The 27,919-nt window shown below is 57.0% G+C and overlaps 1 protein-coding gene across 2 annotated transcripts; it reads right to left on the reverse strand.

Moving 5' to 3' along the window:
• Positions 1 to 901: 901 nt before the first annotated feature.
• On the reverse strand, positions 902 to 27,410 carry SUN2 (Sad1 and UNC84 domain containing 2). Of its 2 annotated transcripts, none has more exons than XM_082850206.1 (18): positions 27,341 to 27,410; positions 14,409 to 14,565; positions 13,293 to 13,495; positions 12,795 to 12,929; positions 11,998 to 12,093; positions 11,561 to 11,654; positions 10,442 to 10,512; positions 8,286 to 8,413; positions 6,141 to 6,395; positions 5,617 to 5,694; positions 5,093 to 5,136; positions 4,340 to 4,505; positions 3,773 to 3,994; positions 3,359 to 3,443; positions 2,858 to 2,973; positions 2,558 to 2,725; positions 2,086 to 2,178; positions 902 to 1,101 (listed from the first exon to the last, which is right to left on the reverse strand). In XM_082850206.1, the coding sequence occupies exons 2-18, from the start codon at positions 14,528 to 14,530 to the stop codon at positions 988 to 990; spliced, it is 2,190 nt and encodes a 729-aa protein (XP_082706332.1). In that variant the 5' UTR covers positions 14,531 to 14,565; positions 27,341 to 27,410; the 3' UTR covers positions 902 to 987. The 2 variants fall into 2 exon arrangements, with proteins under 2 accessions (XP_082706332.1, XP_082706331.1); XM_082850205.1 differs by lacking the exon at positions 27,341 to 27,410 and adding an exon at positions 16,996 to 17,137.
• Positions 27,411 to 27,919: the final 509 nt, after the last annotated feature.

Consider the following 27,919-nt stretch of genomic DNA (forward strand, 5'->3'; position numbering starts at 1 on the left):
CAGACCTCCTCCCACCGTGGCACCCTGAGTGTCACTGTCAGTCATTGTATCGCTGGGCCACAAGAGCCCAGGGAGTCCCCTGAACACTTCTAGCTGACCCCAGATGTTTATGGCCTCGAAGGACAGGTCTGGGCACCCTGGGGGAATGCAGCAAGCTTGCGCTGGGGCACAGGTGGGCCCTAGCAAGGAGTGGGGAGCAGAGTGGGCCCCAGTCCCAGCATCAGGAGAGAGCGAGCAACTACTGTCCCCAGCAGAGGGGACTCCTACGGGGCCACAGGAGCAGTAACCCCAGGCTCCCAGGAGCCAGACCCTCCAGGGTACAGGAAGCCCCATGGCCCACCCTGACCCAGGACAAATACAGTGTATAGAAGCCCTCCGGGAATGCTGGGGCCTAGGCTGGCGGCACTAGCTTTCTGGAGGAGCCCAGCTGCCTTCTCCCAGGAGCTTCCTGCCTGGGGACCAGTCCCAGCCTGCACCCTCCTCCCGAGGACCTCACTTCTCTGCCTAGGGAGGGGGTGCAGCTCAGCTGCCCCAGGCCCTAGCCTGTTTCACCCACGGCTTTGGCACCTGCTTCATTGATGCAGCTCCCTGGGTGCCAGCCGCCGCACATGGGCAAGGGGCAGGCAGGTCTCATCCACCTTTGCCGGAACATGGGCACGCATCCCGTCTCTCCCTGCCTCGATTTCCCACAACATGCTACATATATACACCCTCGCGGGAGGGAGAAGGCGCCCCGTGCCCGGCGCGCAGAGCACAAAGGAGGAGAAGCGACGCCGGAGCCTGCTGGCCGCTGGGGCCGCCCGGCGCTCGGCGCTCGGGGAGAGCCCGCGCCCCCGCCTCCGCTGGGCCAGGGGCTCTTCTTGCCCGCTCCCGGAAGTCAGTGCGCTTCAAGCGTGCGGGGGTGCTGCGCAGCCACCCCCAGAGCAGGAGGCACGTGCCGAGAGCAGCTGGCCTCCCCGCTGGCGGCGGCAGCGGCACAGAGAAGGCCTAGTGGGTGGGTTCCCCATGCACCCTGAAGCGGTAGATGCAGGTGTACTCGGGGTGGCCCCAGTTAGTCAAGATCCGCAGCTCCACCACCTGGTACGTGGCCATTTTAGGGCCCTGGGGAGAGAAGGCAGGGGTGGGAGTCCTCAGACCGGAGGGGAGACGGCCACACCTAGGGCCAGACGCCCCCTCCCCCGGGCCTCTGTAGAGAACCGGACTTCAAAGCTCCTGTCTTCAGACCCTGGAACACAGTTTCCACCTGGTGGGCCGAGGAGCCCCACAGGCTTCAGAGGTCCCACAGGGGCCGCCAACGCATGTCAGGCTGCGCCAGGCCCAGCCCACGGCCACATAAAAACGGCCTTGTAACCGAGCCCCAGCATGATTCATCGCAAACTGGGAAAACCTCACAGGAGCTCTCTGACCGTGAACAGAACTACCTTTATGGAGAGCTTGACGTATGTCGATGGTGAAAAAGAATTCCTTCACTGTGAATTAAGCAGAATTTCTTTTCTTTCTCAAGTTCCCATCAGTCCTCTGTGTCGTACGCTCATTTTCAGCTGAGGGCTGAAACTCTCTGCCTGGCAGCCAGGCCTGCCTCTCTCCCCGCTCTGTCCCTTCTCCACCTCACCCACTTCCTCACACTAGGACTCCCCTGGTGTGGCTCTCAGGCCACCTACCGGAGACTCACCTGGGCTGGAGACTGGGGATCTATTCCTAACAAGGGCCCAGGAGACCAATGCCCACTCAAGTTGAGGCAGGAGCCCCCCAGCGGTGGCCCAGCCACGCCGTGCTGTGTGAGGCCCAGCTGGGCCACATTCACGCGGATACCTACCCCCTGCAGGCAGCTCCCCAGCACTGCCCATCTGGGAGGGCCCCGCCCCCGCCCCCGCCCCCGCCCCTGCGCTGATGTGCACTTGGCGCCTCTCCCACGCCACAGGGACAGTGGTCTCTGTTCCGTGCCTCGGGCTGTGGGTGGGCTGGGCTGTGACTTCTCACTTGGAACCCCCAGTGCCTGGCACAGGACAAGTACTCAGAAAACATCTGCTGAGTGGGTGGGAAAGTACATATATACGCCTCTGCCAGCAGAACAGAATCCCATACCTGAAAATAGAACGTCTGAATGGGCTCCCCATCCTGGTCGTAGGTGAACTGGCCAAGGAGCATCCCCTCCTGCTGCAGGTCTTCATCGAAACCCTGAAGAGAAAGCAAAGGATGGAGGGAAGAGCCTGCTCTTAGACACGGGCCCCCGGGGAGGAAGGCCTTCCCTCCCGTTTCCCCACTGGCCCCCTCCCACCTGGTGGGGCAGGCGCCAGCCTCCTCGGGGACTGCAGGGGCCTGAGCTCTGGACACAGGGCCGCTGTGTGATCTGTGACAAGTCACTTGACTCATTAGGCCTCCGTTTCTTCCTCCGCAGCCCGAGGTAACTGAGACCGAAGTGCTGTTTCCCACCTTGGCGCCGTCTCTTCCATATCTATTCCCTTCCCCTCAACCAAAGAACGATCCCAACTCTATCCTCAATAGAGACCCACAGGGCCCTCTTACAGCCCCTCTAGCCCCCAGGTGGGATACTCACAAAGACGGCAAAGTCCTTGGGGGCACTGGAGATGGTGCTGTTGGGTGACAAGGATTTGGGCACATGCTCTAAGGTGACAGCAGTGGGGCGGATGCGGGCAGAAAGGCGAACCACAGCAAAGCCCTGGGGCCCCTGGAAGGCCCAGCAGTTGCCTGGGTGCACGTCTGGCTGGAAGGGAAGAACGTCGGGTCAGCGCATGGCAGGTGACAAAGACAACCCGCCCTGAGCGCAGCTCTCAATGACCCAGGAGGGGACGGTCACCCAGCTACGCAGGCGACTCGGTGTGCTCAGGGCCCCCACCTGGAGAATGACTCGAGGAGACTGGGATTGGTACCACAGGGGGATGCCGAAGAGGCTGAGGAGGGCCGTCTTGGTCTCGTAGGTCTCGGAACATCGGGTACTGATAACGCTGGCCCCTGAGACAGGAAAGAAAGGCAGGGTGGGCGCCTGGGGCTGGACTCCAGCAGGGGAGGGAGACCCACACAACCAGCTTAGCTCGCCAGCCAAGGGAACCCCGGCAGGGACTACCATTGCCCGTCCCCTCTCTGAGGACCAGTCTTCACACCTAACCCAGAGCCCAGAGCAGCTACAAGCACCGCCCGCCTCTTTCCTGCCGAGGATGGTGCTCAGCACGTCCCGCTTCTCCCACGCAGTCACTCGCCTTTGTTGTGAGCGCTGGGTTGGGTGAGTTCTGCCGACCTCAAGCCCTGCTTGCCTAACACCACAGCTACCCTAGCAGATGCCAGGGAGCCCGCCAGCGTAGGGAAAGGGGCCCAGCAAAGGGAGGAGGGGTGCACACACCTCCCGATTCCAGAGCGTAGTCCACCATCCCGATGCGGTCCTCGCTGTAGCGCTTCAGAGCCTGGTTTACAATACGGTGCACCTGCTAAAACACAGGCGCCCCGAGCAGCTGTGATGGGAAGCAGACTCGTCCACCTCCGTGGCCCCACCGTTAGGGGCCAGGAACCCCTGGGCTCAGCCCTCCCCAGTCTGGACACGTGCCGCTTGCTCAGGCATACACCTCCACCCTTCCACACCAGCCCCAAAGCAAACATCGGAGCCTCCTGGATGTCACTTAGGTCACAGAACAGGCCAGGGAGCTGGCAGTGTGGGACTGTGCAGCTCTATGGCTCCCAGGGAGGAAAGCAGTGCGTGTGTGCTGGGTGGATTAGCCATAGCGGGGGGCGGGGGTGTCCAGGGGCATCCAGTCCTCACCTCCTCTGTCACCCCAATCACGCCCTCCTTCTGCAGCGTCAGCCCCAGGCTGGCCACGGCCTCCCTCGCTGACTTGCCCTGCATCTCGGCCACGTGGGCGAGGATCTTGCGCTCCAGCTCCTGCAGCTGAGCTTGCATCTCCTCTCGCTGAAGGAGCCCAGTGAGGCTTCCCCCACCTCGAAGAAGGAACTGACTGACCCAGGCAGGGAACTGAGACTCCACCTAGGGACCAAAGAGAGGTCTCACTCTGGGAGGCTCACAGTGGAAGCTGCCACAGCAGAGCCTTGGCCAAGGTGGGGTGGCGCCTGGCTTGGGTAGAGGGGACAGGGAGCGAGGAACAGGCCTGCAAGGGGAGGGCCAGCACGTGCCTGCTCAGGCCACAAGGAGGAAAGAGTTATGAACAATCCGCCATGTTATCAACGAGAGAACAGGAAGAACTTCTGTCCAAGAAAGCCAGCATCTGTGCCGAGTCCAGAGCAGGGGGCAAGAGGCTCTTTGCCTTGCAGACTGCTAGGACTGTCTCAGAGGAGGGGTATTCAGCAAGGGACGTGGATGGTTCCAACTCACATCGTCCCGCACAGCCTGGAGCTGCTGGGGCAGCAGGCCCACTTGGTCCTCCACCGAGCTCTGCTTCAGGGTCAGGGCTGCCAGTTCCTGCCGCAGGCCTTCCAGCTGAACCCCCAGCCGCCCCAGCTCCTTCATGGAACTCTCCCGAAAGGACTCCTGGGTCATCCTACTCCCAGACAGAGAAGAAAGAGTAAGCCTTGGATCTCTGGTGAGGGGTAAGGCTATGCTGAGGAGAACAAGAGGATCCCCTAGTTGGCACCTGATATAAGTGTGTGCCCACCACTCACTGGTGAGTGCAAGGCTCACTCTTGGAGGTTCTGGCTGTAGAGCAGAGCTCCGGTGCCTGTGACTTGGCTTGCATATCCCCAGGAGCTAATCATTACAGTATCCCATTTCCCTTCTAAGCCCAGATCCATAATTCACTCTGCCTCAGCGCTCACATCCTCCACAAGTACAGATATCTGGGGCATGGGAATACAGCCGGCATGAGGTTGTACAGAAAAGACGGTACATCTGTAAATGAACCCATGAATCCCAATTCTCTTGCAATGCCTGCAACCCCTGCCGGACCTCCACTGCACCTCAAGGACAGGGTCTGAGCAGGTGATCCTGAGCTAGGTTTCAGCCATCTCCCTCTCTGCTTGGGACACAATCAGAATTCTGCTCCGGGGCTCTGCTCCCCAGTCCTAGCTGGGGGTGGGAATGGGGAGGCTGGGGCCGAGCAGGCCTAGGACAGATGGCAGTGCGCGTTACCTTTGCCACTCAGACTTCAGCTCCTGGAGTCGAGCCTCAGACTCCTATAAGCGAAAGAAGGGACCAATACAAGAAATGTCAGGCTCACAGCAGTCAGTCTCCCAGAGCAGGATCTGTTCCCTCTGGGGTCTTTGCTTAACCACATCCCCACCCCAGGGCCTCCTGACTGATCTAGCAAACGTCAAACTGGCCTCCTGGTTGAGGTCCTTGTGGGAGTCTCGGCCCATGTCTATCGTGCTTAGGCGTTCACCCGTTCACTCGTTCGTTCAGCATGTGTACCCAGCACAACAGGCCACTTGAAAGCAGCCCTTCCTGTCCTCAGGCATGATCCCAGGGCGTCTCTGCAGAGTGTTCCAGCCCAAGTGGATTCAGTTCAAGCAGAAGTCAGGAGACTCACAACCCTTCTCCCCATTCTGCACCTAAGCAGACCCTTAGGGGCCAAGGTGTCTCTCTGAGCCCAAGAACAGATGATGAATTCGATCAGCGCCCCGCTGTAGGCTCCAAGTGCCCCCAAGCCCACCAACCTGCGAGGCCTGGACAATCTTCTTGAAGAGGTCTTCTGAGTCCTGTTGATGCTCTGCTCTCAGGGTGGCCAGTTCTCCCTATCAGGCATAGGAGAGAGGCCAAGGATTTTACTGAGTCGTGCTCAGAGGCCGCTTACAACCAGTAAGTGGTGTAACCGCAATTCGAACCAGGCCTGTTTGGTTGCAAACTTCAGCTCCTGGCCTTTCTGCTACAGTGCTTCTTGGAAACACGCAAGACTCCTCTTGGTCTTTACTGCACACCTGCATGGTGTGCCACACCTACATGGGCGTTACAGGCGCACTACAATCTCATGTTCTCACAACCAGGGGCGGGGCAGACAGGAGAGTCTCCGTTTTAAAGAGGAGGACACTAAGTCTTAGAGAAGGTAATTGCCAAGTGGTAGAGCCGTCTGACCCTGAATGACACACTGCTGTCTCCCTCATGTCAGGGTGCAGGGCCTCACCCCCTCCACCCACACACCCAGGGTGTCAGCCACACGGGCCCCTCAGCTCCCCTCCCCGACCTGGATCTGAGCAGCGGTGTCCCTGCGGAAGTCCTCCTTCAGGGCAGCCTCGCGGCGGCTCACCAGCCCCTCCAGGAGCGCCAGGGTGTCCTCGTGGCTCAGGCTGCCGCTGCCCCCCTGCCCTCCAGCCCCCTGCCGCAGCTCCAAGCGTTCCAGCCGCATGGCCTCCTTCTGCCAGCTGGAGGAAAATTCGGCAGCAAGAGCTTCCAGGCGCCGCTCCAGAGAGTGTACCCGGGACAGGATGCGCTGCTCAGCCTGGCAGGACGGGGAGGGAAAAGCCACAGAGGTTAGGGACTTACGACAACAGTGCTTCCTAAAGAGGAAGGGAAGAGAATCCCAGAAACACCCAAATGAAATTATAAAACACAGTCTGTCGACTGTCAGTTAAAAGGCACGAGCCTAGTGAGTACAGAGGTCGGGCTTCTGACTTGCAAAAATTCCATTTTTAAACTAGGCAGTACTTGCGTGACTCAAAAAGCAAGCAAGCAAACAGCAAAAACTCACGCTCCTAACCTCTGCCCCATCCACCCAGAGCCCTCACCACCAAGCCTTCCCAAACCAGGCAACTATTTTTATTAGTGTCTTTATGCAGATGAAAGTAAATACAAAGATATGTCATTCTTTACTTCCCCCGTTTTACAGAAAACGTGGTCCTGAAATGGAGTTGTCTTTACTAGTGATTAAAAAAAAAAAAGTTAAAGATGCCAGAACACATCGTTATTTTGTGAAATAATAAAATCAGGGTCAGGAAAGTAATATCTACCAAAATAAATGGTTTAAAATGTGATAGCAAATTAAATTCAGCAGGGTGCAAGCAAAGTTCAAATAACTCTAATCAGAGGACAAAGCGTTTTACATTTTCATCGTAGACCCCGGGACCTGCACACACACACGCCGGTGGTTTGTGCACTCATCGCCCCCACTGGACTGCAGGCCTCTTGAGGGCAGGGCCTGGGCCGGATCCAGCTTTAGCCTCTGGCGGGTTGCAAAAATGTCCTGCCCTCCTCCCAGCATCTGCGCCCTCTGCAATGTGGCTTCGCAGGTGCTTCCATGGAGAGGTGGGGTCTATTTCCCCCTCCTTGAATCTGGCCTGGCTCTGAGATTTGCTTCAGCCAATAGAATGTGGCAGAAGTGACAGTATGCTAGTTCTGAATCTAGTCCTCAAGGTCTGGCATGATTCCACTCTCCTGGAACCCTGCCCGGCCGCTATGAGAACAAGCCCAGGCTACCCGCTGGACAGCAAAGGTACAACCTGCCCAGTCCAGGCCTAGACCAGCCCGCCCCTGCTGACCCACCAGTTAACTGCAGACACGCGAGGGGGCCCAGCCAAGATCAGCTGTCCTTGCTCAGACCAGAAAAGCCACCCAGAGGACCTGCAGGCTCACGAGCTAATCCAATGCTGTACTTCTTTTTTTTTTTTTTTTTTTTTTGCTACACCACACAGCTTGCAGGACCTTAGCTCCCTGACCAGGGGTTGACCGTGGGCCATGGCAGTGAGAGTGCCGAGTCCTAACCACTGGACCACCAGGGAATTCCCCAGTGCTGGTACTTTTTTTTTTTTTTTTTTTTTTGCGGTACGCGGGCCTCTCACTGTTGTGGCCTCTCCCGTTGTGGAGCACAGGCTCCGGACGTGCAGGCCCAGCAGCCATGGCTCACGGGCCCAGCCGCTCCGCGGCACGTGGGATCCTCCCGGACCAGGGCACGAACCCGTGTCCCCTGCATCGGCAGGCGGACTCTCAACCACTGCGCCACCAGGGGAGTCCCAGTGCTGGTACTTTTAAGGCACTGATTCTAGGGGTGGTTTATCTATGGTAATAGGTAACAGAACAGGATATTACCTGACTCACAGAAGGTACTCAGTAAAGATTCGTGAAATTGTACTGAAAAGGAACAAGGTAGGCAAGACAATTTGTCTTATTCCTTTTCCTTCTGTTTTCCGTGCCTCTTAGGATGGCAACTAACTTTGGGGCAGTTTTGAGTCATATTTAAGCACAGGCAACACACCCCCCAACACCTGCACCACTAACAGCAGAGAAAGGTGTCCTGGCAGCACCTCTTCAGCTGTGTGTGTGAGGAAGAAGGGCAGGGACGACTTCAATGGCAAATTCAGGCCGAGGCGGGAGGCTGCGACCCTAAGATGCTCACCTGGAAATGTGGGGATGAGTCTCTGGAACCCCATACCGCACGCTGCCCACTGCTGCCCTTCGAGGCCCACCAGGAAGCCACGGCGGGGTGGAACGTCTGCAGCCCGAAGGGGTAGCAATACCACGCGCCTGCACACAGAGGAGGGGGCAGTTAACCCGGGCCGGGGCCACAGCGCGGACAGCAGCCTCATGAGCAGCGCTCACCAGCAGCCTGTCTCGCTCGCGGGAGCCTTGCCCCAGCCAAAGGCGGTATGAGGGGTGGAGGTTCCCGCCACTCTCTGAGGCAGCAGCCTCCACCCGACAATCCCAGCGTGTACGCATCCTCACGTCCCCTCAGGAATCCTCACCTTTCCACAGGTGGCAAAGCTTGGAGGAAGCGGCTATCATAAGTTGGGGATGATCCAACGGTAGAACCCAGAGGGCCTGACGGTGGTCCTCAGTCCAGACCGTACATCAGAATCACCCACGCAGCTTTTGAAACAATCAGTGTCTGGCCCCGCCCTCCAGAGTGAGTTCGCAGGCCTGGGGGATCCCTCCATAAGGAGTTTTAAAAGCTCCCCAGGTGGGAATTCCCTGGCGGTCCCATGGTTAGCACTCGAGCTCTCAATGCCGAGGGTGTGGGTTTAGTCCCTGGTTGGGGAATTAAAATCCCACAAACTGTGCAGCATGGTCTCCCAAAATAAATAAATAAATAAATAAAAGCTCCCCGGGTGACTCTAATGGGCTGCCATGGTTGAGAATCACTGAAACAGAATCCACCTGCTCAGAAAGGCTGCCTGCTGCCCCGGAACAGAGCACAAGGCTGCCACCACACAGACATTTGCATCTTGCGCTAGGGGCTACCTGTTTGCGATGTGTTTACTCCTGAGCTATGCACGTGCCATGTGTGCGTGTACATGTATGCGTGGGGCTGACAGCGCCTGAAAAAGCCATATTGGCTGTGGGGTCTCCACCCTGGTAAGATGTCACACTTGCCACTCAGTTGTTGGCCTCGAGCAGGTGCAACAGGAAGCATGTGACCACCAGACTTTAAGTCAGACCCTCCAGACAGGCCTTCACTTACTGCTCTCCCGGAGCTAGTCACTCCACCCCTCTGCCTTTCAGACTTTCCGTATGCATCTCATGACACCGTGAGAACCTCAGCTCCACCAACCCCACATGGGGATAGTGAAACAAACAACCTTGTGAGATAACACAAGGGAGTATGCTTCCTGAACAAAACACTCTAAGATTATAAAAGGTCATTATTATTTTAAGGGCAGTGCCCAGCTTCCACTGGATAGGAACAAGCTGTTCTTGTAACAGGAAACAAGGGAATCAACACTTGGAAAGATGTTCTACCTTGGTAGAAATTAAAGAAATACAACTTGAGTAGATGCTAAACCTATAAAACCACCTCTAAAAATATAATAATAATAAAGCATGGTCTTTAATTATAAATTGGTAAAACTGAGCCTGGGGGCCACAGGGGCAACTCATAGGAAACTGTGAAACTCATGTGAAATTGTCAAATCAAAAGCTGAACACAAAATATATAAACATAATGATTACAACTATGTAAAAAATGTGAAAGTTCAACGATAGAGACTGGAACAACGTGGAGCATCTTATAGATGACAGGTACTTCTTGGTGCAAAATGGTGCTCTCACTTCTCTTTACTACTTCATTGTTTTGATCCTAAAGACAGCTGAAGACTGAACTTGATGTAATGGTAATTCACTCACCCAGACAACCTCCTGATTTGGAATGGAGGGAAAATGACTGCTAATAACAGTGTCAGAGTCCCTGCTTTTTACCCCAGTATTCCTGTACTAAGGCATGTTCCAGCCCCTGGGGCTGCAAGGATGCTCTAGACATGCTAGGCAGTCCAGCGTAGCAACCCAAACCAAGGACAAGATCAGTGGATCGGAGCATTTCCCCTTTCACCCACTGGTCACCTGAGGACCCAGGAGACCCAGACAGGATGCTGCCCAGGCGCCATCCGACCCCGCTCGTCCTGCCTCCTTCCCCTTTTTGTAGCTGATCACTGTCTCTCTAGTTTTCACATTTCTGCTCAGCACCAGCGTCGGCCCACACTCTGCCTGCCCCTCTGGCTCGCAAGCCCCATCTCCACAAGCTCTCGTTCTACCCCTCCCCGTGACAGTGGATGAGCTCACCATAGGTCAGGCCGGTCAGAAGCAGCAGCAGCAAGAGGAACCACAGGAACGTCTTCAGTGATGAGAAGCGCCTGGACCACAGGAGGGGAGAGAGGGCAGGCGGAGGTGTCAGGAGGGCTCCAGAGCCTCTATATGCCCCCAGGGAGTTCCTAGAGATTTTTCCTGAGTGCTGAGCTAGAGTTAGAGAAGACACCCTCAAGCCTCTCATCTTGCCAGGGCCAGATTGGATGCTTTACCTGCAAAGCTTGGAGTGATGGGGACAATTCTGACTCTGAACTGTATTGATGTTATCAAAAATAAATACTGGGGGTGGGGCGGGGGGGCGGGCTTCCCTGGTGGCACAGTGGTTAAGAATCTGCCTGCCAATGCAGGTGACACGGGTTTCAACCCCGGTCTGGGAAGATCTCACATGCCACGGAGCAACTAAGCCTGTGCGCCACAACTACTGAGCCTGTGCTCTAGAGCCCATGCTCCGCAACAAGAGATGCCACTGCAATGAGAAGCCCGCGCACCGCAATGAAGAGTAGCCCCCGCTCGCCGCAACTAGAGAAAACCCATGAGCAGCAACGAAGACCCAACACAGCCAAAAATAATAAATAAAAATAAATTTATAAAATAAATAAATAAGTAAATACTGGGGTCTCTGAATAACCTAAAACTTTCACAGACAGGTGTCCTCTAGGCAAGCAAATATAGAAGAAAAAAAAAGTAACTCCTTAGGCAGGCAGTATTTTCTTTTGGAAAACACTGGGGGTCCAGATCACCGGGGGGCCGAGAGGGATGCTGAATGTTCTGGGAAACACCACTTGCTGGCTAGAGCCTAAGGCCTGGCCAGCAGGAGTAAGGCTGGGCTTGTCTGAGATCAGAAGTGGCTAGGCTGGTGTTCGGAAGGAAGTGGCCAAGAAGCTGCGTTCCAGAACACTCCCTGCACCTGACTCTAAGTCCTGTCCACTTTCAGGCAGAAAAAGGGGCTCTGGGTGTCCACTCCACGCTCACTAATAAAAGCCGCAGGTAAACTGGGAAAGAAAAAACCTTCAGAGAAACCATCACGCACAGGTGTAGATGCTTTATCGGCCCCTTCTGCCTGGGGCCTTCTGATTCCTTGTCAGTCTTGCTTACCTGGTTAAAACGAAGACGTCGAGGAGGGAGGCAGCTGTCGTCAGGCGGTACCAGGTGGTGCCAATCCACCAGTAGAGGAGTCCGAAGAGCCGGCCTGGAAGAGGGCCCGTCAAGCCTAGTGCCACCCTGAACCACTGGGCCTGTGTGTCTCCACCAGTGGTCCTCCCTGCCCCGACCCCAACCCTGATCGCCAGTGCACCTCCGTCCTGTCCCACGCTACCCAGGTCCTGTGATGCCACCCGCCTGCGCTGCCAACGCCCTCCGCCCAGCTTTCAAGCAAGGGTGCTCCCGTGGCTCCGGGCTCCCCGTAACTATTCTGGAGCGAGCTATCCCTACAGTCTCTTTCTAACGCGTTGGATACCCAACCGCAGAAAGATGGGTGAAAGTGACTGCCAGAGAGAATGGAAACCATCATGTACAGAGCAGCCGGCACTCACCTGGAGAAGTGAACACCATCCAGAAAAGAGAGCCCGCCCGAGAGACAGCGCTCCGCAGCCGCGACCCTGAACCCTGCTGGTCCGTCTCCGAGTAGCCTGCAGGGGAGCAGAGGAGACGCCCAGTTGTCCTCACTCTTTTTTTCTGGTGTGGAGGTGCCGTGCACCGCAGGGCCTGCGGAATCTTAGTTCCCCGACCAGGGATCGAACCCGTGCCCCCTGCAGTGGAAGCGCGGAGTCCTAACCACTGGACCGCCGCTGTCCTCACTCTTAAGAGCCTTGGGACATGGAGACTGTCAGTTGTCTGCTCCTCTAGACTGTGAGCTGAGACCGTGTGTCATTCTCCTTCACATCCCCAAGTGACAGAGGCTGGCAGCTAGCAGGCCAGTAAACGCTGACGAAGCGAAGCGCTAGATTTCTGACATTTTATTTCCCTTGGCCTCCTTGTCTGCTTCCTTCTCACCAGCAACCCCTCAAACCACTCAGACCTAGACTGAGGGATCAAGCACCTCCTGCGTGTGAAGCTCCATGTTAAACACCTGCCGGAAATGAGTCAAATAAGGGAACCGGCCACAGGCGGCTCAAGGCCTCGTGGGGCCAGGCGGTCGCATCCCAGCGCTATCGAGGGCCACCCCAGGCCTGGGTTCAGGGCACCGTGGGGGCACAGCAGCAACACTCAGCTGGACACCATGCTCTCTCGAGCTGTCAGGGCGCCTTCCCCTACTTCCCGTCACCTCCCCAGCAGCCCGGGAACCTGGCGGAGCACCTCCCCGAGGCTGGGGAGGGAGGACGTCGCCTACCTACGTAGTCATCCTCGGAAGAGTAGCCCGAGGACGACCCGAGGAAGTCCTCGGACAGCTTGTTCTCCGGGAGCCCGTTGACTTTGCTGCTCTCAGTGCCACCTGTGTCTCTCCTCCTCACCCGCAGGTCCTCACCTGAGGAGGGAAGAACGTGGGGTTCTCCTGGGGCAGAGGTGCTCCGAGGAGGGTGTTCCAGAGGGACTCGCGGGGACACCCCGAGGAGCATCTCTGATGGGCAGCCCCGCCCGAGCTCCCTTGGGTCAAGGGAGGGTGAACTAGGACCGGCCCCTCCGTCTCCCAGGCCTGGAGCAGCTACGTGGCTACTCCATCGTCTAAAGGGGCCTGGAAGTTCAGACACTCGGCTGCTCTCCCAAGGGTTTCCGAAGGTGGGGAGCCCCTCTTCTGGCCCCGCAGCGGTTAGGAAACCCCCGGGGGGGATTTTGGACCATACATCTCTGGAGGCAGCAGAGGCCCAGGAGAAAGGCTGTGGACACTCACTCCAGAAGGGGTCACCACGCAGCTGGTCGTCGAGGATGGAGTTCCTGGTGAGAGAGGCGGCGATGGAGGCGGCCCGGGGGCTGCCAAAGTAGGACTCCCTGACCACAGACTCGCTGTAGTAGGAGGTATGCCTGTCGGAGGAGGGGCCCAGCTGTGGCGCTGGGGAGAGGCGCTTCATGTTGCCGGATTTCTTCTTCAGGGTCCTGTGGGAGGTCAGCAGGAGGAGAGAGGCAGGAGCTGAGCCCAGCCAGGAAAGCGAAAGCAGGGCTCTAGGCAGTGCTCTGCCCTCCTAAGGTCGGGGGGGGGGGGGGGGGGGGGGGGGTGGGGTGGGGTGGGGGGCGCGGCCTTGTTGCTAGGCAACTAACAACTCCCAACTGCTGACTGTCTACGGGGCAAAGCAGGTACTTTCTGTGCTCCCGTTATCTCTAAATCTCACAAGCAGTTAGGCGAGACCATCAGTAAGCAATGGAGTCAGGATTCAAATCTAGGTCTCTAACTTCAAAGCCAAAGTGTTTTTTCATGCTTCCTCATGGATTAGTAATTTCTACAACCCACTGAAAACCCAGACAAACCCAACCTGGCCTTCTAGAGCTAGTCAAAGCCTCAGGGGCTGTCAGCTCGGCCTCACATCTGCAAGGGGGCAGGGTGAGGCAGGCGCCTGCCTTAGCTCACATCCTGGTGCCCCTTGGACTTGTTCGTCTCCTCAGCTGCTTCGCTGGCCCTGAGGAGGCCCTACAGACAGTGGCACATGTGGGTGTGGGTCTGGGGAGGATGGCCAGACTGGCAGAGCCATCCACGGCACCATGGGTTCCTGTGAGCCCAGCTCTCGGTTTTGGGGTTTCCGGCCTGGCTTATTCTTGAAGCTGCCTCTCCCCACTTCCTGTTCTCTGAACATGAGGGCAGCAGCCCGGCTTACAGCATAGAGAGAAGAAACAACACTGGGCCCTGGCATCCCCAGAGGTGTGAATGTCCCCTTTGACCAGACATGGGTATCTGATCTCTGCCCACAAAAGTCACAAGACGAAGAGGCTGCGCAGTGAGCCGCCCAAGACATGTGCTCTGCAGGTCAGTGCGATCCCACGGAGGCGGGTGGGGCTGGAAGTGGCGGTCCCATACCTGAGAGGGCTGTCTTTAAACAGGGTGCTCTGACTGCCCATCACCGAGCTCCCCCCACTGCTGCTGCTGCCGTCATCGTCACCCTGGGAGTAGCGTGTGAGGCGCTGGCTTCTTCGAGACATGATGAGGTGGGCGGGGGACCCTTCCCCTGAAGAGTCTTGGGAGAGAAAGGGCGCCATGTGAAGCGTGGGGCTGTTCTCAGCCCCTCTCCAGGGGAGGAGAAACAGCGCACTGCCTCCTAGCCAATCCCCACCCCCCACCGGCATTCAACTGAAACAGCCTGAGATGTGGATGACATGGGGCATTTATTAATTATCCCGGCCCCACCCACCCTGCTGCCCTCTGCCCTCTGCCTTGGGCAGCCTCTTTCATGGCACCTTCCACAGGATTTCCTAATTCTCAGTTTACTGGATGCGGAGGTCCGTGAGAGCTAGCATTGGGCCTTCTGCAACCTCTGACATGAGACACAGCCTGTGGCACCTGATAGGTGCTAAATGAATGCCTTTCATCACTGCTGCCCTGCACCCGCTCTCCAGCCCAGCCATCTCACCGTGCTGCCCTGTCCCTAGAGCTGTGCCTGTTCTTGTTCTAGCTTGTTTCCCTTAGATGGGACGTGCTTTCCTTTCTTCGTAGCTGTATTCACTGATTCAGAGCCGCAATCAACTTTGACTCCAGAAAACTTATGCACGGTAACCCCTGCCTACATCCTGATGGCGCCCGATGCCGTATCCCATTAGTGATTACTGGGCTGCAACATCAGTGCATCTTGATACGATAAAATACCTTGTTAAATGCCTCCTAGGTACCCGGCTCCTTACACACCCATTATAATCCAGGAAGGCATCGTTACCCCCATTGTACTGGGGGGAACCTGGGACACTGAAATGATCAGTAACCTGCCCACAGCCACCCAGCCTGTAAGTGACAGTGGCAGAGTTTGAGCTCAGCTCTCACAGGTTGCAGGGCCTGGGTCTTTCCACTCCACCAGGAGGTTTTCAAGTTGTTTCAGGAATACGTTGTTGTGTCCCCAACTAGAGCCTTTTACAGCCTCCAGCATGTTCAGAACAGGCTGCAGAGCTGTTACATTTGTTAACAAACTAACAAAACAGGCAGGTAGAGCGCCAGTGTGGGATTAGCCTCAGTCCCTATCAGCCAGACCAGTCACTACGTGGGGTGGAAAACCAAGGCTCTGGAATTGATAAGGAAGACTCAGAGGAGGCCAAGGTGAAAAGACGTGGCAAAAGGGGGCATTCTACAACACAAGGAGGATTCATAAACCTTTCAGTTCTAGAAACCCAAGTTCAAAATCTCAGATGACCAGTATGAGCACTCTGAACATGGCGCCTTTGCCAGCCTGTATTACAAAGTCACTGTTATACTTCGGTCCTAGTACTTGTGACTTAGCACTTCCAATATTCCTCGTTGATACTTAAATTACTAGTTCTCTGGACTGTGTGATGGACATAGGCTCTAACACATCCCAACTCAGACTACAGAAACCAGGAGGTCTGGTTAGTCCAGTTGAAGAATTCTACAAAGTCGTCTTCTGAAAAACAAGCAGCCTCATGTCTTGGGTCTTACTGGTGTCTTCACAGGTAGGATGTCCACCTGGCATCTTTCCCTGGTTTTAGCCGATGGTGGTAAAGGGACCGATTGGTAGTAGCCACCGCAGGAAGTTGGCCTGGATCCTTTTCTATATTCCATTCCTTATAAGGTAATTCCACCCCTGCTACTGCCCTCCCCACCTGAAAGCTACAGATGCTCACACAGGCTCCTCCTCTTAACCCTGCCCTGCAGAAGCTGATGAAGCTTTCGCCCTGGGGCGGGAACAAAGCAATGAGTTTATACAGAACTCAAGCTACTGCTGGCAAGAATATAAATAAATATTTAGATGGAGGGGTGTGTGTGTGTGTGTGTGTGTGTGTGTGTGTGTGTGTGTGTGTGTGTTTGGAGGGGGGGCGGTTGCTGAAAACCATCAGCAGTCAGCACCCTTCCAGGGGTGCCTTTTAGTCTTTCTCATGGGGTTCTGCTATCACGGAACAGTTTATCATTGAATCTGGGTTTCGCAAGATGAAAAGGTGGAGGCCCCGTCCTCCAAAACAAAACAAGACGTGAGCCTCTCAGAGCTCCAGTCTTTTGCATCTCAGAATAAACACCCCCGCCTCCCCCCCCCCACCGCTAAGACACCCTCAAATAAAACATCCCTTCCCACTTCTGAGAGGAACCACATCCTTTCTCAGCTCCACCCTTCCCCACCCCCATCACAAACTTTTATGGCAGTATCCATCCAGTCGTCAGACTTAACCTAGATCTTGGGCATCCTCCGCGGTACGTTTTCATACTACATTCTCTCGTGGGACCTGCAAAACGCTCCAGGTGCTAACTCTGCTCCCTTCATTCCCTACTGGCTAAACCTGTGGGAGTTTTTTTTTTACCAACCACGCGCCTTTCCTGCCTCTCTGCTCTAAGTCACACTCCCGCCTCCTATTTGGTTTCTTTCTTTTTTTTTTTTTTTTAGAACTGAACAAAATGGCCCTCCCTCCTATTCCCAGAGTTATGACAGGCGGCGACAGAAGCAGAGAACTACCTGTCCCTGGAAACTGCCTGACTGGCACGAAAACGCGGGCACTGGCCTGGGCCGCTTTGGGACAGCCGGGTCTCCGCTCCTCGCCTACCGGGGAGGTTCGGCCCGGGGAAGTCCCGCCCGGAGACATCCGCCCTCCAGACTGACCAGTGGAGCGGCCAGTCCCGGGGGCGGGGGCCGGGCGGCGGAGATGAGTCACGGCGGCCTTGGCACAGCGCTGGCCCTTCTCGACCGGTCCAGGGGCGTGCACCGGGCGGGGCTGGAGCCTGGCCCAGCTTGGCCCGGAGAGGAAGGGCCAGGCCTGGGCAGCTCGGCTCTGGCCGGTGCAGCCCGACAATGACCCCGGGGTCAGGCCGGGCCCGGGACCCGCGGGGAGGGGAGCGAGGCCGGCCCACCACCCTCGCCCCGCGCGTCCGCCCGCCAGAGGCCCAAGGCCGGCTGTTACCTGCTGCCGCCGCTGCTCCGTGCGGGACCGGGGACGTTCGAGGCCAGCCGCGCCTCCCGGGCGCACCCTCTTACCGCGTCGGAATCCGGGGAGGTGCGGTCGGCGCAGGGACCCGGGGCGCGCGGGGAACTGCGGACGGCGGATTGGCGGACAATGCGGCCCGCGCAGAACCGCGCTGCGCAAGTGGGGCCGGACGGCGCGCGCGTGGCCGAGTGTGTTATGTGTGCGCCTGTCAGTCAACGCTGACAGACCGCAGCCCATTGGTCAGACCCCGCCCGCGTCACCGCCCACTGCCACTGCCCATTGGGCGGTTTGAACACAAAGGCTCCGGCTCGCCCCACCCGCCGCGTGGGCCAAACGGGCGGGGCAAGGCCAGACAAGAATCGCGCGTGGGAGGCGCGGGTGAGTGGGCAGCCCCTGGGCGCTGGAGGACTCGGATGGAGCCGGCAAGCGGGGGCTCGACCTGGCCTGACTTCGCACTTGACTCCCGGTCTGGTTGCTCAAAACACTTGAGCCCTGTCCTGGTACTGCCTCATGCGCCTCACCCCACCCGCGGCCTTCTGGGGCCCAGCTCTCGGCAAGATGACTCGACAGGGCCGGGGTGCCAGGACCTTAAAGGTATTGAAGATGGCACGAGGAAGTGGGGAGCAGGGGAGATTGACAACCCCTGGCCTAAGACCCACCTGGAGGGGTAGTGTGTAGTTAGTCCCTAGAGGACCTCCCCCAAACAATTGTTGGAATCTCTTGCGTAACAGTTTTCTTAGGCATTTCTACACTTTTTTTTTTTTTTTTTTACAGATCAGGAAACAGGTTCATAGAGTTTTTAAGTGATTTGCTTAGTCACACAGCTTGAACGAGGCAAAACTGAGATTAGAAGCTTCTCTCCATATCCAAGCCCCCCTTTTTTTTTCCATTTTGGGATTGATTTTGGGATTCCAGACTTGGCAGGAAGCTCTGCCACTTCTCAGTCTGCCCTCAGAGGCCCCCAAATTTCATGGCAGAAGCTTTTCTTCATTTGAAGGAGGATGCTTGCCCCAGTTGGTGCTGAGAAGGCAAGGCTGGTTACCTATTCCTCTGCTTTACTCAAATCTGAGTGTGGAAAGAGTACTTGATAGATATGGAATGAATAACATGCTGCCTGACTTCAAGGGTCCTGTGCCCTGGCTCCCCACTGGCCAACTCTACAGATGCAGAAAGTGCCCAGCTTGGGAGGAGTCACTTCCTGGCAAGCTCTTCTAAGGGAAGATGAAACTGTTGTTACTTCACTTTTAACGTGCCAAGAGGAAGAGACTAGAAATAATGAAATCAGGACAGGAAGACGCTGGGGGTAGGGGATTGAGGAAATGTGAAACCCTTGTGCTAAGTCGACTCCATACAAAGATGACCCCCTGATCCCTGGGTCTCCACTGCCCCACCCGGAAAAGAGGGGCCTCACCTGCAGTTACAATCCATTGAAGACAACAGTGCTTGCCTCTGGGGTTAGGCTTCGAGCTCCCTGAAGACAAGCTGGCTCATGTCTGAGTCTCTGCTGAACGTGGGATGAGTGAAGTGAGAATTGAAATGAGATCTAGAGTCAGCCTCCAGGTAGGGGAGGGGCCTTCTCTTGACACCTTCTCCACCCCAAGGAGCTTAATGCCTCAGTTCTGTCCTAGCCAAGTCCAGTGGAGTCTCCACATCCCGCCACCTCCGTTGCAGAGCCTGCTTCACTCCTTTCCAAGGATCCCGGCAGAAGGACCCCCTTCCCAGGATGTGCTGGTTTGTAAAGCAAGAGGCCATGTGCCTTCCACTGGTCTCAGGCATGGGCCATGGCCACAGGCTGGCTAGAGGCAGCCCTCTGCTAAACTGTGTTGCCTCTGTGGGCCTGTAGTAGGTACATAATGGGCCCCGAAGATATTAGGTCCTAATTCTTGGAACCTGTGAATGTTACCGTACACGGAAAGTCTTTGCAGATGCGATTAAAGGAAGGATTTTGAGATGGGGAGATTATCCTGGATTATCAGAGTGGGCTCTAAATGTAATCACCAGTGTCCTTTTAAGAGAGAGGCAGAGGAGAAGAGGAGGGGGCAATGTGGCCACAGAAACAGAAATTGGAGTGTGCGGCCACGAGACAAGGAATGCTGGCGGCCACTGGAAGCTGGGAGAAGCCAGGGACGGAGTGTCTCCTAGAGTCTCCAGAGGGAGCAAGGCCCTGCCAACACCTTGACTTTCGTCCAGTGATTTTGGTTTTGGACTTCTGGTCTTCTCAACTATGAGAGAATAAATCTCTGTTGTTTTAAGTCACCAAATCTGTGGTCATTTGTTACGGCAGGCACGGGAACGTAATTAGGGCCCCTGGGAAATTCCTGGTCTTGTTGTTCAAGGCTCCCAGGACTGTGTGAGGCGCCTCCCTCTGTCCTGACCATCCTCACTGATGGGACCTGTCAGACTTGTGCGATCACACACAGCTCTGTGTGCCCGTCTCCGCTGCCCCTGGCCTTTCTGCCATCTTCTCCCTGAGCCACGCTCTGCCCTTTCAGACTCGTCTCTCTGCCCGGCCACCGTTCATCTGTTGGTCTTCTCCCAGCGCCCCTCCTGTCTTTTCACTGCTCTGTTATTGCTCCTCCTTTCTTCCGTCGTCGTTTCATAAACAGTGGCAGGGCAGAGGTGGCCAGCTTTGCCCCAGCTGGAACAGGCTCTGGGTGGCTGGCGGCGCAGCCGCTGCCGTGGGGCCACACGATGGCTTTCTCTGTTGCCAGGCGCTTTTGCCTCGGTGGCCCCTTCCTTCATAAAAAAAATTTTTTTAAATTATATTTTACAACCACGTGGGTAGAAAGATGACTAATCTAGGCTTGATTCATGAGTAAGTATTCATCATTATTATGCTTAATTTTTTTCCGGTTTTAAAAGAAATGAAATGAAAACATTTCCGTGGGCCCCTGAAGCATCCCGCGTCCTGGGCGCTGAGCCCGCTCTGCTTAATGGAGAGGTTGGCTCTGTGCTGGAGATGCCAAGGAACAGCTCAGTGAGAGGAGCCCATACTGGCTCCCGCCCCAGCCCCTGCCTGCCAGAGGCCAACCTGAGTGCTCTGGGGCTCTGGAACCTTCTTCCACTCCAGCCCAGAGGAGCAGCAGCCGTGGCAAGTCCCGCATCAGCCGAAAGGCAAGGGGGGGCCCGCGATCTGCAGCCCTGGGTCTAGGCCGGGTGCACCGCTTGCTTTCTCTGTGGCCTGCTCTGTGAGCCACTTCACCTCTCGTTCGTAAAATGCAAATAATAACTGTCCTGTCTGTTACACAACTGGCTGTGTGACCTGGGACAAGCCAGCGAGGCTCCCTGGCCTCTGTTTCCTCGGGTGTGAGGTCAGCTGAGGAGCGGCTCTGCTTCAGCACGAAGGGCTTTTGCCGCCGGGGTCTTTGAGAGACGAAGGGAGACGGGTTTGTCCTGGACACAAAGTCAAGTCAGGTAGCTTCTCCGTGCTTCCAGAGACCGGGCTTCCCCGTCCCCCCCCCACGTAGTGGTGGAATGAGCCGTGTCCCTGTCTGCCTCCCCCAGGACTCCCGACACTTGCAGCAGGACTGATCCTAGTAGGTGCTCAATACACTTGTGTCAGATGCACACACGGGTGAGGGTAACGCCTCCAGCCACCTCCCTGCGGTCAGGGCCCCTCCATCTCCTCCTCCCTGCCGTCCTCACCCGCCAGCCTGTTGGCGTCTGTCATTTAACCATCACAGGCAGAGTAGCCTTGGTGGGGGCGGGGGTGGGGGGGACTTTAATGTCAGACTTCCTGGCTGCAGGAACACGTTTGACAGCCACCAAGAGGCGGTAACCTCAGAGGATTTTGGTGGTCCCTCGGCCCCCCAGGGGCTGTTTCTCTGCCTCCTGGGAATCTGATGCGGCCTCCCTACTCCACCCCGCCCAGAGCCCTGGCGACGGGGCTCTGTATTTACAGAATCTTTTATCCAGGGATCCTCCGTCACCAGGTGGCAAGTGCAGTTAGGCCTGTTTTATGGAAGAAGTCCAGTCGAGGAGGGAAAGACACCGGGGCCTGACGGGGCGCCAGGGACAGATGTGGATCCCCCGCCGAGATGGACTTTCCCAGGCAGGTTCCAGTGGGTCTAGTCATCTCTGTTCCCCCATGCCTACTACTATGCCTGGCTCCTCATAAATGCTCGATACACGTGCACCAAGTGCCCGCCTGACTGCAGCTCCCCAATCTTCAAACATCCCCTCCCTCGTACAGCCTCGGAAAGCCAGCAGTCCGATACTCCCTGCGGCCTCACTTGCAGTCCAGAGCAGATCCCTCCTCAGCGGCGCCCCGGGGCCCCTTCCACTCCCACACCTTTGCTCAGGCTGTGCCCCGGCCTAGAATGCCCTTGCCCTGTTTCTCTACCTAATGAAATCCTAATCGTTCATGGATGCACTCAAAGGTCTCTTGTCTCATGAAGGCTTGCTTCCCTGCCTCCAAGTTCCCAAGGTGGAAGGAATGGCTCCCGCATCCCTGTCTCTGCCCACTTCTCAGGCGGTGTTCTGGAACGGGAATAACAGTCACAGCCCCCAGGGGTACCATGAAGGTTAGATGGGCTGGTGCCTGGTACACAGAGAGTGTGGGCTACAATGATCACTCATCATGCCCCCGGCACAGCGCCTGGGCGCATGGAGGAACAGCCCGCACGGGCTGTGGCCTGGAGGAAGGTCAGGGCGGCACTGGGGCCTTCAAGGGCACTGGCCCATGTGTCAGAACTCATAGGCTGACATCGGGGGACTTGCCTGATATCTATGTGAGGTTGTTCCTCCTGGAAATGACACATCCACCAGCTGCTCCACCTCCCGTGGGGACATTGCTGGCCAGTGGTGCAGGCTTGACACCTGGGCTTTCCTGGTGAACAACTCGTGCCAGTCATTTAGCCTTTCTCAGCCTCCATGTCCTTATCTGTAAAATGGGCATGTCTGTTTTGCAGGAGCTGAGCACAGTGCCTGGCATGGGGCAAGTGCTCAGTCAATGCAAACCACTTTTTAATTTACAAGCGTGTATTTATTCACCCATTGCCTACTGTGTGCCTGCTCTGACAGTAAGACATGGCCCTTCTGGAGGAGGCCATCAAGTGAGCAGATCATCACCACACAGCAAGGCCCCGGGAGGCACACAGGCCTCTAAGGGTCCCCCATGACCAGGGCCTCAGTATGACTTCTGTGGGCCCCTTCTTCCAAAAACGGATTAAAAATTCTATTTTGTGATTGTGCTGCTATAAAGAAGAATATAATCCAGGCTGGATTATATCCACTTTCCCCCCTTCTTGTTGATAAAAATAATTAAAACATCTCCGTGGGCCCTGTAAGTGTGGTGGGCCCTGACATCGTGCCTGCTGCGTGTAAGGTCTGGCTGTGACTCCTCACCCAGACCTGGGGAGTCACAGAGGCTGCCAGAGATGGTGACCTGAAGGGCGGGAGGAGTGGCCTGCATGACGGGGTGGGGTGGGGCGTGGGGGTCATTGCCGCCCTTCCCTGTTCTCCAAGGCCTGGGGAAAAGGGGCTGCATGAGTCCTCAAGAGGTGGCCAGTCTTTGCCACAGTGTTATCGTTGGTGTGGCCGGCATGCCTCACCCAGGCAGGACAGACCTCGGAGGGGCACTCAGCACCCAGCCATCAGCACTGCAGCCTGCCTGGGGAGGCATGTCCCATCACGAGGCACTCAGTGTGGTCCCCAGAGAGGGCGCAGGGCTGGCGGGCCCTGGGTCATGGCTGAGGGCATTTCAGTCTGGGGACCCCAGTTCATTCAGTCCACCTTCTGTGCCCAGCATGGCCCCCACCGCCTGTTTCCTGGAGGTCTCTACTTCCCGGGAGCCAGAGCCCTCCAGGTGAAGGGGAATCTGGGTGGCTGGCTTTGGTGGCACATGGGTGGAGCGAGGCAGGGCTGCAGAGATTAAATGTGGTCACCTACCTGGCTCAGGCCTATGGGCTGGCCTCCACTAACACCTCACAGGGCCCCCAGTCTGTGCCCCTGGGCATCATAACCAGCATGGCCTGCAGCCACCGGCCTGGGCTGTTGGGCCTGGCGGTCCAGAGCTGTGGGCTCAGGAATGTTGACTCCTTGATTCCGAAGGGTGGGAGGGGAGGGCGGGTCCAGGGAGGGATGGCCTGGGGCTGCCCCTTCACCCCACTCGTCCAAGACGGGACTTGCCTTTAGCAGCTGGGGTGTGTGTGTGTGCAAACGTGCACACTCCTGAGGGTGTGGAAAACACGGATGGTAGACCGGGGCTGCTACTTGGGAGTGACGTGACCTGCGGCAAGCCTCAGCCTGCCCACCCAGGGGCTGAATGAACTGCCTCTGGGGTCCCCTCCAGAGCCCACCCCAGGCTCAGCCCTCCCCACTGCCGTAGCTGCCCCCGTCTTTGCTCCAATCACCCTCCCCGAACCTTTCCAGCCCCCAGGACGTGCTTGGGAGTGAGTTACGTGACTCCATGCCCAGGACAGTGCCTGCGGCACATGGACAGCTCAGTCATGGGGTGGGGTGGGGTGGGGGGTGTTGGCAGGGGTGGGGGTGCTGGGAGGGGTGAGGGGTGTGGGGAGGTGTTGGGGTGTTGGGAGGGGTGGGGGGTGTCGGGAGGGGTGGGGGATGTTGGGAGGGGTGGGGGTGTTAGGAGGTGTTGGGGTGTTGGGAGGGGTGGGGGGTGTTGGGAGGTGTTGGGCTTGGGAGGAGTTGGGGGTGTTGGGAGGTGTTGGGGGTGTTGGGAGGGGTGCGGGGTGTTGGGAGGGGTGCGGGCTGTTGGGAGGTGTTGGGGTGTTGGGAGGGGTGTGGGGTGTTGGGGGTGTTGGGAGGGGTTGGGGGTGTCGGGAGGGGTGGGGGGTGTTGGGAGGTGTTGGGGTGTTGGGAGGGGTGGGGGGTGTTGGGAGGGGTGGGGGGTGTTGGGAAGGGTTGGGGGTGTTGGGAGGGGTTGGGGTTGGGAGGGGTTGGGGGTGCTGGGAGGAGTGTGGGGTGTTGGGAGGAGTGTGGGGTGTTGGGAGCTGTTGGGGTTGGGAGGTGTTGGGGGTGTTGGGAGGTATTGGTGGTGTTGGGAGGAGTGTGGGGTATTGGGAGGTGTTGGGGTGTTGGGAGGAGTGTGGGGTGTTGGGAGGTGTTGGGGGTGTTGGGAGGTGTTGGGGATGTTGGGGGTGTTGGGAGGTGTTGGGAGAGTTGGGAGGGGTGGGGCCTGAGCTGATGCCTGTTTTGCTTATTGTCTGACGTGCTTCAGATGCTCCTGTTTTCGCCTGCATCTCCCCGTCCTATCCCCTCCTTCTCAGTTACTCCATTCTCCTGTGTTTAATTCGCAGCAGTTTTGCTCTAGGGGCCGAGGAGGCTGAAACTATTCATAATTCGGGCAATTTCTCCGCCTTCCTCTTCCGGCCTCTGTAGCACCCAGCGCCCACCCCAGATCCTCTGTCTCACGCCCCAGCCCACCCCCACCCCTAACCAGCAGCCGCCCTCCCAGGACAGGCTCCTTGCATCCTGCACCACCTTCTGCCCCCCTGCCCCCCGGGACCCGTCAGCACAGGGCCACCTCCCCCTTCCCGCCCAACAGTCCCTCTGCCCCGCTGAGGCCTCTCGTGCTGTTGTCCTCTCCAGTGAACCCTAGTTCCAGAACTGGACTCTGGGTGATTTTTGCAGCTTCCCCTAGCTGTCCCCCCTCCCCTCCAGACACCATAAAGTTTCCAGAAGGATCTTCCTTAAGCAGACGTTAAGCACCTGTGACTCCACTGGGAGGGACCCTCGGAGGCCTGAGCCTTGTTTCCTCCAGACGTGGCCCTCACGCCCTTTCCCTTTGCTAATCAAGCTCTGTATCCTTTTGCGAAAATACCCATGACTACGACTCGGCCAGGCCCTGTGAGTCCTCCTAGAGAATCATGGAACTGGGGTGTTCTGGGGCGCCCCAGCACACTGACCTTTCCTCAAATACTCCATGAAGGGGACTTCCCTGGTGGCGCAGTGGTTAAGAAGCCGCCTGCCAATGCAGGGGACACAGGTTCGAGCCCTGGTCCAGGAAGATCCCACATGCCGCGGAGCAACTAAGCCCTTGCACCACAACTACTGAGCCTGCGCTCTAGAGCCCATGAGGCACAACTGCTGAGCCCACACGCCACAACTACTGAAGCCCACGCGCCTAGAGCTCGTGCTCCGCAACAAGAGAAGCCACCGCAATGAGAAACCCGTGCCCCACGACAAAGAGTAGCCCTTGCTTGCTGCAACCAGAGAAAGCCCGCTGAAGACCCAGTGCAACCAAAAATAAATAAATTAACTAATTAATCTAAAAACAATACATAAGAGCTATTTACTTAAAAAACCCAAACCCCCAGGGCTGCTCGCGCCGCCCCGCCTTTGCTCCTCCTGCTTCGTGAGCTGACCTCCCCGCTTGCCTAGCCGGCCGATCTGCACCTGCAAGATCAGGACACAGGCTGCCTCCTCCGAGTTCCCCCTGCCCTCTGCCATGGCATTTGTGACCCTGTGCTGTGGGCACAAGTGTGCCCGGGCCTGTGCTGGCTGATACGAGGATCCCTAAGTAGTTAGGAGGTGGTTATTCCTTTCTCAAAAGCTTCTTCACTTGACCAGGGGAGGTGAAGGAGGACCCCTTCTCTTCTCGAGCTCTTTGTCACTAACAAGCCTCTTGTGTGCGTTATAAATGAAAGACTGATTTTTGCACGTAGCTTTTTGGGGGGCCCTCTTGTCTGTGAAGTGCAGTCAGCCTGAGGTTCGGGCTGGTGACAGTTGGCAGGACACCTGACTTGATTCATGTCTTGGTAACAATACTCCTGGCTGGATAGGGGCTGGGGATGCCCTCTCCTACCACGGTCTGCAGCAGCTGGCAAAGACACCGGGCTGGCCAGCAGGGAAAGAACTCGAGAAGGACAGAAAAACAACCGGGGCTTTGGCTGTTAGAAGCCAAACCTCCTTAGTCCTTGGGGTTCCAGGGCCCATCCTGGGGTGGTCGCTGCTGTCCTGACCATCAGGAGGGAGGCCACATCACCAAGGGCCACAAGGCTCTCTGAATGGAGCTACCCTGGCCTCAGGCCCAGTGGCCCCCTGCCCTGGAGGGACTAGGAGGGGATTGATTGTTCCTGTAGCCCACTCAGCCATGGCCTCAAACAGGGTCGGGGTGGGGCGGGCGAGGCCACTGATGCAACTTCGCAATGAGCCAGGAAGCAGCTGTTAGTGCTCGTGTAGCAGGGGCCGTGGAGCCCTCGAAGCTGCCTCTCTGGGGACAGTAATGCTTCATGGGGTTATTGTGAGGGTTACATGAAATGATCTTTATTTCAAATGATTTTTTAAAAAAACTCATTTGAAATATTATGACTGAATGAATGAATCTGTGCTGCACATTTTAGGATAAAGAAGGGGTGGCGCTGTGTATCCTCTGGGTCTCCCCAGGCCTGAAACTCAGTGTCTGTATCTGAACCTCACCTGTGGTGGTTCGTGGATGTCTTCAGAGCGACAGTGGGCAAAACAGCCCCGGGGCAGCCCTCCCCTCCTCCCTTGGCACTTGGAGAGACAGAGGAAAGTTTGTGGTCACCTCCAAACACACACCGAGACACACCCACAGACACACAGACACACACGAACACATAAAAACACATCGAGAGGGACTTCCCCAGTGGTCCAGCGGGTAAGACTCCGCACTCCCAATGCAGGGGGTCTGGGATCGATCCCTGGTCAGGGAACCGGGTCCCGCGTGCTGCGGTGAAGAGTTCGATGCTGCAGCTAAGACTCGGCGCAGCCAAATAAATAAATATTAAAAAAAAACCATAGAGACAACACAAGAGACACATACATCCGAGACACACAGACTGTTCAGAGACAGAGTGGGCAGGGGCAGGCCTCAGGGGGTGGCTCAGCGCGAGGAGGGCTCTCGATTCGCCTGTCTCCCCAGGCCGGGGACTCTGGAGAGGTGGGCCCACTCACCTGGGGACGTGAAGAAGGTTTTGCAGAGCTCTCTTGCTAGCGGTGACGTCTCAAATCTCCTGGATAATATTCACCCTTCGGCCCACGGCCACGGGGACCTCCAGAAATCCAGGATTCTGCCCCAGAAGAAAGGAAAGGGAAAGAAACATGCTTTTATTTAGTGCCTGTTAATCAGGTGCCAGGCAACTTTCCTACCCCCTATTAGCTCACTAAAGTCTCTGAAAAGTGAGCTGTAAGGTGACCATCACCTTTACCGGAAGCTGGGCTTGGAGAAATTAAGGGGCTTGTCCAAGGAAAGCATCTGGTGAATGATGAGGCCAGAGGGTCTGACACGCCATGGATGCCAGCCCCCAGGTGGTCCCCAGGCTCGGGGCCAAGCATCAGGGGAAGAATCTGTCCCTGGAGAGTCGGGGTGGGGGCAGGGAACCCCAGGGCCGGGATGAGCTTGAGGAGGTCTGCCGATCTGTCTGTGCTCCCAAGGCGCAGGCCCAGAGCTGCCAGGAACCTGGCCGGGGGAGGCGCACCAGCCAGGAGGAAAGCCACCATTTCTGAATTGTGCTGCTCCACGTCAGAGAAGTA

This window comes from Leucopleurus acutus (assembly GCF_964270905.1).
Source record: "Leucopleurus acutus genome assembly, chromosome: 11".
Classification (NCBI taxonomy): Eukaryota; Metazoa; Chordata; class Mammalia; order Artiodactyla; family Delphinidae; genus Leucopleurus; species Leucopleurus acutus.